General features: G+C 37.6%; 2 protein-coding genes and 1 pseudogene across 2 annotated transcripts; 2 read left to right on the top strand and 1 right to left on the bottom strand.

The window, feature by feature from the left end:
- Positions 1-6,064: 6,064 nt before the first annotated feature.
- LOC126689838 (pentatricopeptide repeat-containing protein At4g37170-like) lies at positions 6,065-7,814 on the top strand (annotated as a pseudogene).
- Positions 7,815-7,829: 15 nt separating this feature from the next.
- Positions 7,830-8,204, bottom strand: LOC126689837 (uncharacterized). The gene has a single exon (XM_050385011.1). It carries the CDS (start codon positions 8,202-8,204, stop codon positions 7,830-7,832), a length of 375 nt encoding a protein of 124 aa, XP_050240968.1.
- A 1,751-nt stretch (positions 8,205-9,955) lies between these two features.
- On the top strand, positions 9,956-11,273 carry LOC126689836 (uncharacterized mitochondrial protein AtMg00810-like). Its single transcript, XM_050385010.1, has 3 exons — positions 9,956-9,986; positions 10,070-10,146; positions 10,266-11,273. Exons 1-3 carry the CDS (start codon positions 9,956-9,958, stop codon positions 11,271-11,273), a joined length of 1,116 nt encoding a protein of 371 aa, XP_050240967.1.
- The last annotated feature ends 735 nt before the right edge of the window (positions 11,274-12,008 follow it).

Genomic DNA, 12,008 nt, shown 5'->3' with positions numbered 1-12,008 from the left:
TAGACACTCACAACATGGAGAAATTATACAGTCCTTATGGTGGACCACTGTTAGTTATTTTATTTTTTATTTTTTATTTTTTGCAATTTTAAATAGATAGTAATCTTTTAATAAAATGGTAGACCACGTCACCATTAGAATTGTATAATTTCTTTGCAACTTGCCAATAATATCAGTATACCTTCTTGCGATTTGGAGGAGTAGTTGCTAAACTTTTTCCATGAAAAAGTATGTATATTGGTAATAGTCAAAGTATTCTTACCTATTGCATCTGAACATTTGTACTCCACTACATCCAATTCAACACTGTGACTGAATTAATAGATAGGAGTCTTTTAATGAAATGGTGGACCACATCACCATGAGAATTATATAATTTCTTCGCAACTTGCCAGAAACATCGATATACCTTCTCACGGTTTGGAGGAGTTGTTGCTAAAATTTTTCCATGGAAAAGTATATATATTAGTAATAGTCAGAGTATTCTTACCTGCTGCATTTGAACATTTGTACTCCACTAGACCCAATTCAAAACTATGACTGAATTAATAGAGAGAAGTCTTTTAATAAAATAGTGGACCACGTCACCATGAGAATTGTATAATTTCTTCGCAACTTGCCAAAAACATCGGTATACCTTCTCGCAATTTGGAGTTGTTGCTAAACTTTTTCCATAGAAAAGTATGAATATTGGTAATAGACAGTGTATTCTTACCTACTGCATCTAAACATTTGTACTCCATTACACCCAATTCAAAATTATGATTGAATTAATAGATAGGAGGCTTTTATTGAAATGGTGGACCACATCACCATAAGAATTGTATAATTTCTCCACAACTTGCCAAACTTTTTCCATGGAAAAGTATGTATATTGGTAATAGACAAAGTATTCTTACCTACTACATCTGAACATTTGTACTCCACTACACCCAATTCAAAACTGTGACTGAATTCATAAATAGGAGTTTTTTAATGAAATAGTGTACCACATCACCATGAGAATTGTATAATTTCTCCACAACATGCCAGAAACATCTATATATCTTCAAGTGATTTGGAGGAGTTGTTGCTAAACTTATTCCATGGAAAAGTATGTATATTGGTAATAGACAAAGTATTCTTACCTGCTACATCTGAACATTTGTACTCCATTACACCCAATTCAAAACTGTGACTTAATTAATAAATAGGAGTATTTTATTGAAATGGTGCATCACGTCACCATGAGAATTGTATAATTTCTTCATAACTTGCCAAAAACATCAGTATATCTTCTCGTGATTTGGAGGAGTTGTTGCCAAACCTTTTCCATGGAAAAGTATTGGTAATAGACATAATATTCTTACTTGTTGCTTCTGAACATTTGTACTCCACTACACCCAATTCAAAACTGTGACTAAATTAGTATAGGGATTACCCAATCAAATTAAAAAATCAAAAACTTTATAGTAGATACATCTAACAATCACCTACTTTGAAATTCCATTGCAACATTAAGGAAGCAACTAAACAAATTAAGATAACCAGTCACAATTATATCAAAACATCAAATTCAATTGAGAAGAATCAACCACAAGAAAGGAAAGATACAAATTGCAAAAACTTAATGCCTTGTTTGAATTGAGGGGGGAGAGAGGGAGAGTATAGTAGAATTAGCCAAAAATTAGGCATAATTAGTAATTCATCCAATCTGCTATGCAGAACATATACATATAATTTTTGTTACATAAACATACACGGTTCAGAAGATTATATTATACATGTTATCACATCCTTCTATAAACCAGGGTATATAGAGCCACTAACAAACTTGAACAACTATTGCTATTGCTCCAATATTTCTACAAAAAAGACCAGGGTATACAAAGCATATTTCGGCCTAGACCTCCTATAAAAACTATAGGCCATAGCAATTGTTTGCCATTGCTCCAACCACAGCAACAGTTGGGAGAACATCACTTTGTTCCCATCATCCTATCCAGCTTGACAGTTTGCCCAACCCTTTCTTTTCATGTTCTTTGATTTCTTTCTCACTCTGTTTTGATCCATCTTTGCAACAAAAAACTCATTATTAAAGTATGGAATATTGTTATTGGTAAAGCATGAAATGGAACAATTAAAGTAGAACATAAAATTTGTATTCTAATTTTATCTTCTTCTTTTTTAAATCTTTCAAATACACTAAAAGAGAAAATATGAATTAAAAACAAAACTTTTATATAAAAAAATAAATAATATTAAAAGCGCATATGAAATTGTCATTTTCTTGATTATTGTACTCTTCCATTTGAGAAAACAAAAAGTATTTTGAAGAGTCCGCTGCCATTGCATATTCATTCTACTATTAAAAATGTATGTAATTATTTATGGGAGAGACAGAACGGCCAATAGGATGGGGGTTAGTGGGTGATAGCGAGAGGAAATTGGAAAGAGGAGGGAGATAACGTAAATGGCGGTGTTAAACTTGGTCAATTTGAGTTTTAAGTAATCTTAAATGAAGTGTCAATTTATAATGTTAACTAACTATTAAGAAAGCTAGACACTCATAACATGGAAAATTATAAGGTAATTATGGTAGACATATCAGTTAACTAATTTTTTTATATCATAAGTTGACTCAACAATTTTAAAGAAGTAGAAGTCTTTTAATAAAATGATGGATAAGTGATGTAGTTCATAATGAGAATTGTAAAATTTCTCCACATGCCAGAAACATCCATGTACCTTCTAGTGATTTGGAGGAGTTGTTGCTAAACTTTTTCCATGGAAAAAGCATGTATACTGGTAATACTTAACAGGGAGTCGTTGCTAAACTTTTACCATGGAAAAGTATGTATACTGGTAAATAGATAGAGTATTCTTACCTGCTGCATCTGAACATTTGTACTCCACTACACCCAATTCAAAACTGTGACTGAATTAATATAGGGATTATCCAATCAAATTAAAGATTCAACAAGTTTATAGTAGATACATCTAACAAGCACCTACTTCAAAATTCCATTGGTACAATAAGGAAGCAACTAAGCAAATTAAGATAACCAGTCACAATTGTATTGAAACATCAAATTAAGTTGAGAAGAATCAACCATAAGAAAGGAAAGATACGAATTGCAAAAATTTAGTAATTCATCCCATCTGCTATGCAGAACATATACCTATAATTTTTGTTATATACACATGCACGGTTCAGAAGAGTATATTATACATGTTATCACTTCCTTCTATAAACCAGGGTATATAGAGCCACTAACAAACTTGAACAGCTATTGCCACTGCTCCAATATTTCTACAAAAAGAACAGGGTATACAGAGCATACTTCAACCTAGACCTCCTATAAAAACTATAGGCCATAGCAACTGTTTCCCATTGCTCCAACCACAACAACAGTTGTGAGAACATCACTTTGTTCCCATCATCCTTTCTAGCTTGACAGTTTGTCCACAACAACAGTCGCTTTCTCACTCTGTTTTGATCCATCTCTGCAATAAAAAACTCATTATTAACACCCTGGCAACTGCCAGACACATTCTCCTTACTGTTCTAAGTGATATTTTCTCGGTGCTTCTTCTTGCTTTTCTTCACATCCCCATCAGGAAGCTTCTGTTCATTTATTTTGCCACCTTCCTTAGTGGCTGCCCCGTTTTTCCTCTGCATATAATCAATATTACTTTATGCTTATCTATCTGTTGGAATAATGCCAATGATTGACAGTGCAATCATCAAATAGAAACCAAAACGACAAGTGGAATGATCCTCATTTAGAGCAAATGTGAGAAAAGCTTTCCCTTTTTTTTACACATAAAAATGTATGAAGAAATTCCAAAAGACTTTCCTTTCCCTATGTCTTTCAACAATTAAAAGACTCACATGCCAGTTATAAAGCTGATAATAGAACTCACATCGAAACACATGGAAGCAAAAAAAAAAAAAAAATGTAGGCTACGTTTAGAGTCTTTAGACAGTCACAATGAGACAAAGTAAGGAATTTAAACAGATTTAATGGATACTAAATACATTGGATGTTAACGGATTTCTAGTTATAGGCTGAATTGGGAGGTAATTGGCGACTTCGAGGGATCCATTCTCAGAGAGAGAGAGAGACAGAGACAGAGACAGAGACAGAGACAGAGACAGAGATGAGGGAAAAGATAGAGCTAAGAACATTTTATTACTTCCATAATTTTGTACATGTTAAAATTTTTCTTTAATAGTCTGCTCAGGTACTCTACTGGTAATTACAGTTAGTACCTTAACAACTTCTTAACCAGCTAACTATTCTAGAAATTGACAAACGTAGTAACTAACTTGCAATAGACACAACCCCATTGGTGACTAAGCTGAATTGGGGTCTTAACATTGGATTGTAATTGTGAAGTCTAGATAAAATTATAATAGAAATCATGCAAGAGATTGTCTTAGTAGTTGATCACTTGATCTCTTATGATAGCGTGACTATTGGATCATTGGCATATATAGTGGAAATCTAATCATTGTTCATGAAGCATAATCATTAACCAACTGCCAGTATATTATTTTCGATGAATTGAATCCAATCTCTTATGGTAGCATGACTATTGGATCTTTAGTGTATATAGTGGAAATTTAATCAATGTTCATAAAGCATAATCATTGATCAACTGCCAGTATATTATTTTCGATGAGTTGAATCCAACACTGGAAGAGGCTATCATTTTTTTTTTCTTTTGAATTTATATATATATATATATATATATATATATATATATATATATATATATATATATATATATAAACCCAATAAGAGTGACTTTGCCATTTTAGGGAATGAGATTCAACTTGTGCTTAGAAATTAAAACATAATTGAAACTCGAGCTCCATAGTAAGTGATACGATGCTTGTGAAGTTTACCACATAACATCTCAACTCTCAGGGATCTTCTCGATTAATCTGCTTCTATTCTTTTATGACATTAACTTATCCTTTTTCATGGTACATGATATTTAAATGCAAATCCACAACTTTGCTTCTTTTTTTTTTTTTGAGGGGGAACTTGCCACTTTTACACTCTTTATAGGGTAAAAAAAGAAAAACCAAAGACAATAACATATTTACACACATATATATAGGTAAAGGCAGAGTTCATGAGAGACATATATTACAATAATAAAAATTTAAATGACCCAAGGAATATGCCAAAACAATGATCAAGTACAAGCTAAGGCATAAAACAAAGGCCAATGGCAACATACTCCGGTATCCTTTCAATGCCATTGAGAATAATTATTCAATGGTGACTTGTATACATCCTCCAACACCCTGACAATTTGTGCACACTTAGTTATCTATTGAAAAATAATCATTGCTTCGGATGAGAACTATCTTCACTAGCAGCTACTATTGGCAATGGCATTGACAGTGATTTTCCATATTTCCATTTGACATAACCTACTCAAACCTACTACATATTCCAAAAGGAAACAATTCACAGAATTCATCATTTGGGAAGCCAATTTAATTTGATATCTTTTTCAAGCCACCAATACTTCAAGATTGGAGAGGAATTCCTTGATAGGATCCCGTAACTTGGCCCTCTCTTCATCACATACCACAAGCTTTAATTGCTCAAGATCCATTATTGATTTTGGAAACTGAGTACACAATCTCAAGCACCCTTTCATGTTGAGCTCTTTTAAATTACACATCTCACCAATGTGTTTAGGCAACTTCATAATGCTTAGGCGGTCAGATATGTCTAGAACGCTTAACTTATGGAGGCTTTTGATTGAATCTGGTAGCTCTGACAAATTAGTATATGACCTAAGCCTTAGCACTTCTAAATTCACCAACTTTCCAATTTCTTCTGGCAATGCAGACAATTTATGACAATTGGTGATGCTGAGTTTTTTAAGGTGGACAAAGTTATTACAATTGGTGATGCTAACCAGCTTCTCTCCCTCTTCCATTTGTTCCATCAATCTCTTTGTTTCCCTTTCTGGGAGTTCAAGTTGTTCGCTTAATCATCTTATTTCATTGACCGTAGGCACCAAACGATCTAACGTGGATTCGAGGCGTTTAAGAATGGGTTTGAACATACGGGCTTTGCTTACCGCATTCTTAACTGTGTCATGTAACACTGCAAAGCCCTCTCCAAATGCTGTCCCAAGAGCAGCCCCTGCAACGTCCACAGGCATAACTTCGCTTTCTTTTTTTGCTTATTTTTTTCAGTATAAATTAGAATTTTATTCAAACAAATGAAAGAGCGCAACACTGCACAAGTAAACTAAACTAGCAGTTCAGCCTGAAAATTACAAAGCGAAAATAAACACTTATATACAAAAACTATAAACATGCTACTCTGATCATGAGGAAACGAAACAGAAAATACAGAGTACGTAAAAGTAAGCCCTTCAATTTCTTCCCAGTTTCTTTGTGCTCATAAGGAAATTAACGGAACAGGAAATACAAAGTAAAATAATAAACCCCTCAATTTCTTCTCAGTTTCTTTATGCTTCTTTCGTGGAAAAGAAAGAATTAAACACAACAAAAAATAAAAAAATAAATAAAGCAACCTGCCACGAACCACGAAGGAAGTTTCCGAGTCTTTAGCGCATGGACTTTGCGAGTCTTAGCGCATGGGCTAGGTTATCGCAGATTGACTGAAACCGTTGCTGTGGAAGCTCCTTTGCATTGCATAATGCATACAAAACGTACTCACAGACCACACTGTCTGTTCATTTTTCTTTGTCATGGAATAGGATTAGCGAGTTGCCAAAAATGGGCTAGGCCCAAAAAAAGATAACAAACAAACAAACTATCCCCTTGAGTCCTTGACGAGAAAGTGGGTTAGTGTTCGGTTGGGCTAGTCTTTTCTCAAAACCCAGTTTCAATTTTCGACAGCCAATTCGCTCGCTTAACCAAATTCACCGACTCTCATCTGCTTCAATACAACTTTACGTCCCCAGAATGGAGCTCTTTAAGATGGTAAGAAAGTTCATGCTCACGCCAAAAGTGTCCGGGTTCGTGCCCGGGTTTTCATTTATAATCGTTTACCTAATATCTATGTCAATTGTGACAGTATTGCGGATGCCTAGAAAATGTTTGATGAAATGGGTGATCCAGGATTTGTTCTTGGAACACAATGATATTTGGCTATATATGCAAATATGGGGAAGCTTAAAGAGGCTAGAAAGTTGGTTGATGAAATGCTACAAAGAGAATTTTTCGTGGACGGCAATGATATCATGGTGTGTTCACCATGACTGGCCTAAAGAGGCTTTGGAATTTTACAGAATGAGGGTAGGACATTGGAATTCAAAATTGAGTAAGTTCACTATATCTAGTGCTTTTCCTACTTCAGATTCGTGGATATATAATGTGGAATGGATTGGATTTAGATGAGGCAGTTTGGAGTGTTTATCAGACATGTATGGGAAATGTGGGGAGTATAGAGGAGGCTAGGCAAATTTTTGACAAGATGGTGGATAGGGATGTTGTTTCTTGGACAACAGTAATAGATGGATACTTGGAGGATTGGACCATGGAAGAGGGATTTGCTTTGTTCTCGTTTTTTATGAGGTCAGTGATTAGGCCTAATGATTTCACGTTGGCTGGGTTTTTAAATACTTGAGCTGATCATGTTGAAGAGGACCTGGGCAAGCAAGTTCATGGCTACATGACACGGATAAGGTTTGGTCCCCTTTCATTTGCAGCAAGTGCTCTTGTTCATATGTATTCAAAGTGTGCAACTATTCAGAATGCAAATAGGATATTTAAAGGAATGACTTGACTGGATTTAGTTTCATGGACTTCCCTTTTTTTTTTTTGTTGATAATCTGCAATAACATTAAACCAGATAAGGAGAACAAGGAAGGTAATCTGCCCTACAAACAGACTCTAAAACAGCAGGGAGATTACCATTATTGAAAAAGGACTGACATGAGGTTAGAGCAAATTTGGCAGCTTCATGTGCTGCTGCGTTGCCTAATCTCCTAACCCAACTAAACTTAACAGAGATAAAACTAAAAGAAAGACTACGGATATTGCTGATATAGGTGCTAATCAACCAGTCTGGTATGGTGTCTTCAGTTGATAAGCAGTCAAAACATGCTTTAGCATCACCCTCAAAAATCACATGGGTCCATTTTTCCTGGTTGGTAATCTCAACTGCCCATAGCAAGGCTGCTGCTTCGGCTTGGAGGGGGGACATGAGGATCGGCATCTCCCCCAAATACTGATCACTTCTCCTTTATGATTTCAAGCAATAACACCTAGAGCTAAGGTAGAGCCGGAGACAGCAGCGTCAACATTAATCTTGATCCATCTTGTGGGAGGTGGGGTCCAGGTAGTGACAGCTTCAGAAGAAGGCTTAGGAGGAACATTAGCGAACAGCTTGGAGCTTTCTAAGAACCTGCATTGCATAGATTTTGCTGACTTATGGATGTCTATGTGGTCTTCTTGGTATAAAACACAATTTCTAATATGCCAAATCTCATGTAACGACCCCGCCCCAACTGTGTAGATATTGTCCGCTTTGGGGCCCATACCCCTCACGGTTTTGTTTTTCCCCAGGTTGCGCTAGGAAAAAGGCCTCTACACATTGAAGGAAGGTCATTCCTTATAAACATATTCACATGTGCTTCCCTTGGCGATATGGGATTCCATGGAATGCAAGACCCCCCTTTTTGGGTCATTACAATCCACCCCCCTTACGGGCACACGCGTCCTCGCGTGTGGGGCCCACACTTCCGGCTAGAACCTGGCTCTGATACCATCTGTAACGACCTCGCCTCAACTGTGTAGATATTGTCCGCTTTGGGGCCCATACCCCTCACGGTTTTGTTTTTCCCCAGGTTACGCTAGGGAAAAGGCCTCTACACATTGAAGGGAGGTCATTCCTTACAAACACATTCCCATGTGCTTCCCTAGGCGATGTGGGATTCCATGGAATGCAAGACCCCCCTTTTTGGGTCATTACAATCTGTAACGACCCCGCCCCAACTGTGTAGATATTGTCCACTTTGGGGCCCATACCCCTCATGGTTTTGTTCTTCCCCAGGTTGCGCTGGGGAAAAGGCCTCTACACATTGAAGGAAGGTCATTCCTTATAAACACATCCTCATGTGCTTCCCTAGGCGATGTGGGATTCCATAGAATGCAAGACCCCCCTTTTTGGGTCGCTATAATTTTGTAACGACCCCGCCCCAACTGTGTAGATATTGTCCGCTTTGGGGCCCATACCCCTCACGGTTTTGTTTTTCCCCAGGTTGCGCTAGGGAAAAGGCCTCTACACATTGAAGGGAGGTCATTCCTTATAAACACATTCTCATGTGCTTCCCTAGGCGATGTGGGATTTCATAGAATGCAAGACCCCCCTTTTTGGGTCACTACAATCAACCCCCTTTACGGGCACACGCGTCCTCGCGTGTGGGACCCACACTTCCGACTAGGGCATGATTCTGATACCATCTGTAACGACCCCGCCCCAACTGTGTAGATATTGTCCGCTTTGGGGCCCATACCCCTCACGGTTTTGTTTTTCCCCAGGTTACGCTGGGGAAAAGGCCTCTACACATTGAAGGGAGGTCATTCCTTATAAACACATTCCCATGTGCTTCCCTAGGCGATGTGGGATTCCATGGAATGCAAGACCCCCCTTTTTGGGTCATTACAATCCACCCCCCTTACGGGCACACGCATCCTCGCGTGTGGGGCCCACACTTCCGGCTAGGGCATGGCTCTGATACCATCTGTAACGACCCCGTCCCAACTGTGTAGATATTGTTCGCTTTGGGGCCCATACCCCTCACGGTTTTGTTTTTCCCCAGGTTGCGCTAGGGAAAAGGCCTCTACACATTGAAGGGAGGTCATTCCTTATAAACACATTCCCATGTGCTTCCCTAGGCGATGTGGGATTCCATGGAATGCAAGACCCCCCTTTTTGGGTCATTACAGTTGTACCTCATTGTGTACATGATACTTTCCCAGATTCTATTCCATCACTGTCTGTTCCTTTGCAAGATCATATTGAACTTTTGCTTGTTTCTAGAGGTGTTTGTGATTCTACAAATACTCATGGTTTTGCAGATCTCACACACACTGCAAATACTCCTTCTGTAGAGAAGTCATCTGCTCCACAACCTTCTCATGCACATGATACTCCTGTATTACCTGTTATTTCTGAAATGGACACTGCTCCTTTAGTTGTTGCTAGGACTTCTGAAATGGATACTCCTATATTACTTGTTATACAATTCTGAATTTTGGCTTTGTCCAATCAAAGGCAGATTACTCTTTCTTCACTCTCACTAAAGGCTCATCATTCACTGTTTTGCTAGTTTATGTGGACGACATTTTGCTCACAGGGAATGATCCTAAGTGTATTCATGAATTGAAGATTTTTCTTGATGCTAAGTTTGGTCTAAAAGACTTAGGTTCTCTAAAGTGTTTCTTGGGGCTTGAGGTAGCAAGAAGTGACAAGGGAATCAGTCTAAACCAGAGAAAGTATGCTTTGGAAATTCTTCAAGATACTGGTCATTTGGGATCTAGACCAGTTAAAACACCTATGGAGCAAAACTTGCATCTTTCAAAGGATCAAGGAAAGTTGCTGCCAGATGCAAACCAGTACAAGAGGTTAATAGGGAGATTGTTATATCTGACCTTAACTAGACCAGACATCACATACGCTGTACATAGATTGAGTCAATTTTTGGCTGAACCAAGAGAACCTCACATGCAAGCAGTCAACAGAATTCTTCAGTACATAAAAGGCACACCTAGCAGAGGTTTATTTTTTGCTAGAAACTTAAATTTGCAGGTAAAAGCATTTTGTGATGCAGATTGGGCAGGCTGCCCTGATATAAGGAAATCTTTAACAAGTTATAGTGTCTTTCTAGGTGATTCTCTAATCTCTTGGAGATCAAAAAAACAATGCACTGTCTCTAGATCTTCAGCAGAGGCAGAATATAGAGCAATGGCTACCACAACATGTGAAATTGTTTGGGTTCTTCAGTTGCTAAGGGATTTGAAGGTTGATCATCCTAAGAGTGCTCAGTTATTCTATGATAATCAAGCTGCACTACATATTGCAGCTAACCCGGTTTTCCATGAGAGAACGAAGCATATTAAAGTCAATTGTCATCTGGTCAGAGATAAGATAACAGAGGGTGTGATCAAAACTTTCCATGTTACAAGTCAATTTCAAATTGCAGACATTTTCACAAAGGCATTGGGGCTTCTAGCTTTTTCCAGGTCGGTGAATTGCTTGGGGTTGTTGTCTCAAGCCTATTGAAAGCCAAGTCTGTGAACTTACAATTCAAGACTTGAAGGGGAGTGTTGAAGCATCCAATGAACTAGGTGATGATGAAGTCTCGGGTAGCAGAAACAGAACATGTCAAGAATTATAGGGAGATGAAAACGACACTGTTTTGATCAAAAGGAAAAGAACTAGATTGAAGAAACAGAGCCGTTAGATTAAATGTACAGCTATCAAGTTTTAGGTTTGCTTTGATGTAAAGCTAATAGGTGTTGATTTGTGTTTTGTTAGCTTTGCTAGTTTGTTAGTTTTTCTTCCCTCTCTCTCTCTCTACTGCGTGTATATAAAGAAGTAGGGTTGGTAAATCATTTAAGAGCTTTTAGATACTTCTGTGACCAATAAAAAGTGTGGGCTTAGGTCTGTGCCTCTGTGAGCTCAGGTCTGTGCCTCTGTGGGCTGTGGGTATGTTTTGTATGCAATGCAAATAAGGAGCTTCCATGTACAATCAACTCAACGGTGTCAGTCAGTCAATCTGCGATGAGTAGTTTACTTTATATATTTTGTATTTTTTGCTCCGTTTACTTTTACCAGCGCAAAGAAACTGAGAAGAAATTGAAGAGTTTGAGATCTCAGCTGGTTTCCATCTTTGTACTGTTTTTGCCCTCTTTTCAGGCCAAAATGGCCAAATACCACCTTTTTTGGAAATTTTTAGCAAAAAAACACTGTTTCGGAAATAAATGGCAAACTACCACTTTTTCCAGAACTCGAGTT

Source organism: Quercus robur, chromosome 6, assembly GCF_932294415.1.
Source record: "Quercus robur chromosome 6, dhQueRobu3.1, whole genome shotgun sequence".
Classification (NCBI taxonomy): domain Eukaryota; kingdom Viridiplantae; phylum Streptophyta; class Magnoliopsida; order Fagales; family Fagaceae; genus Quercus; species Quercus robur.
This window is presented reverse-complemented; position numbering and strand designations above follow the sequence as displayed.

Bases quoted from the DNA above. Each gene is read 5' to 3' on its own strand.
- LOC126689837 (XM_050385011.1), bottom strand. From the start codon at position 8,204: ATGCCGATCCTCATGTCCCCCCTCCAAGCCGAAGCAGCAGCCTTGCTA.
- LOC126689836 (XM_050385010.1), top strand. From the start codon at position 9,956: ATGATACTTTCCCAGATTCTATTCCATCACT. The intron at 9,987-10,069 runs GTCTGTTCCTTT...ATGGTTTTGCAG, and splicing joins CCAGATTCTATTCCATCACT to ATCTCACACACACTGCAAAT. The intron at 10,147-10,265 runs GTATTACCTGTT...GTCCAATCAAAG, and splicing joins CTCATGCACATGATACTCCT to GCAGATTACTCTTTCTTCAC.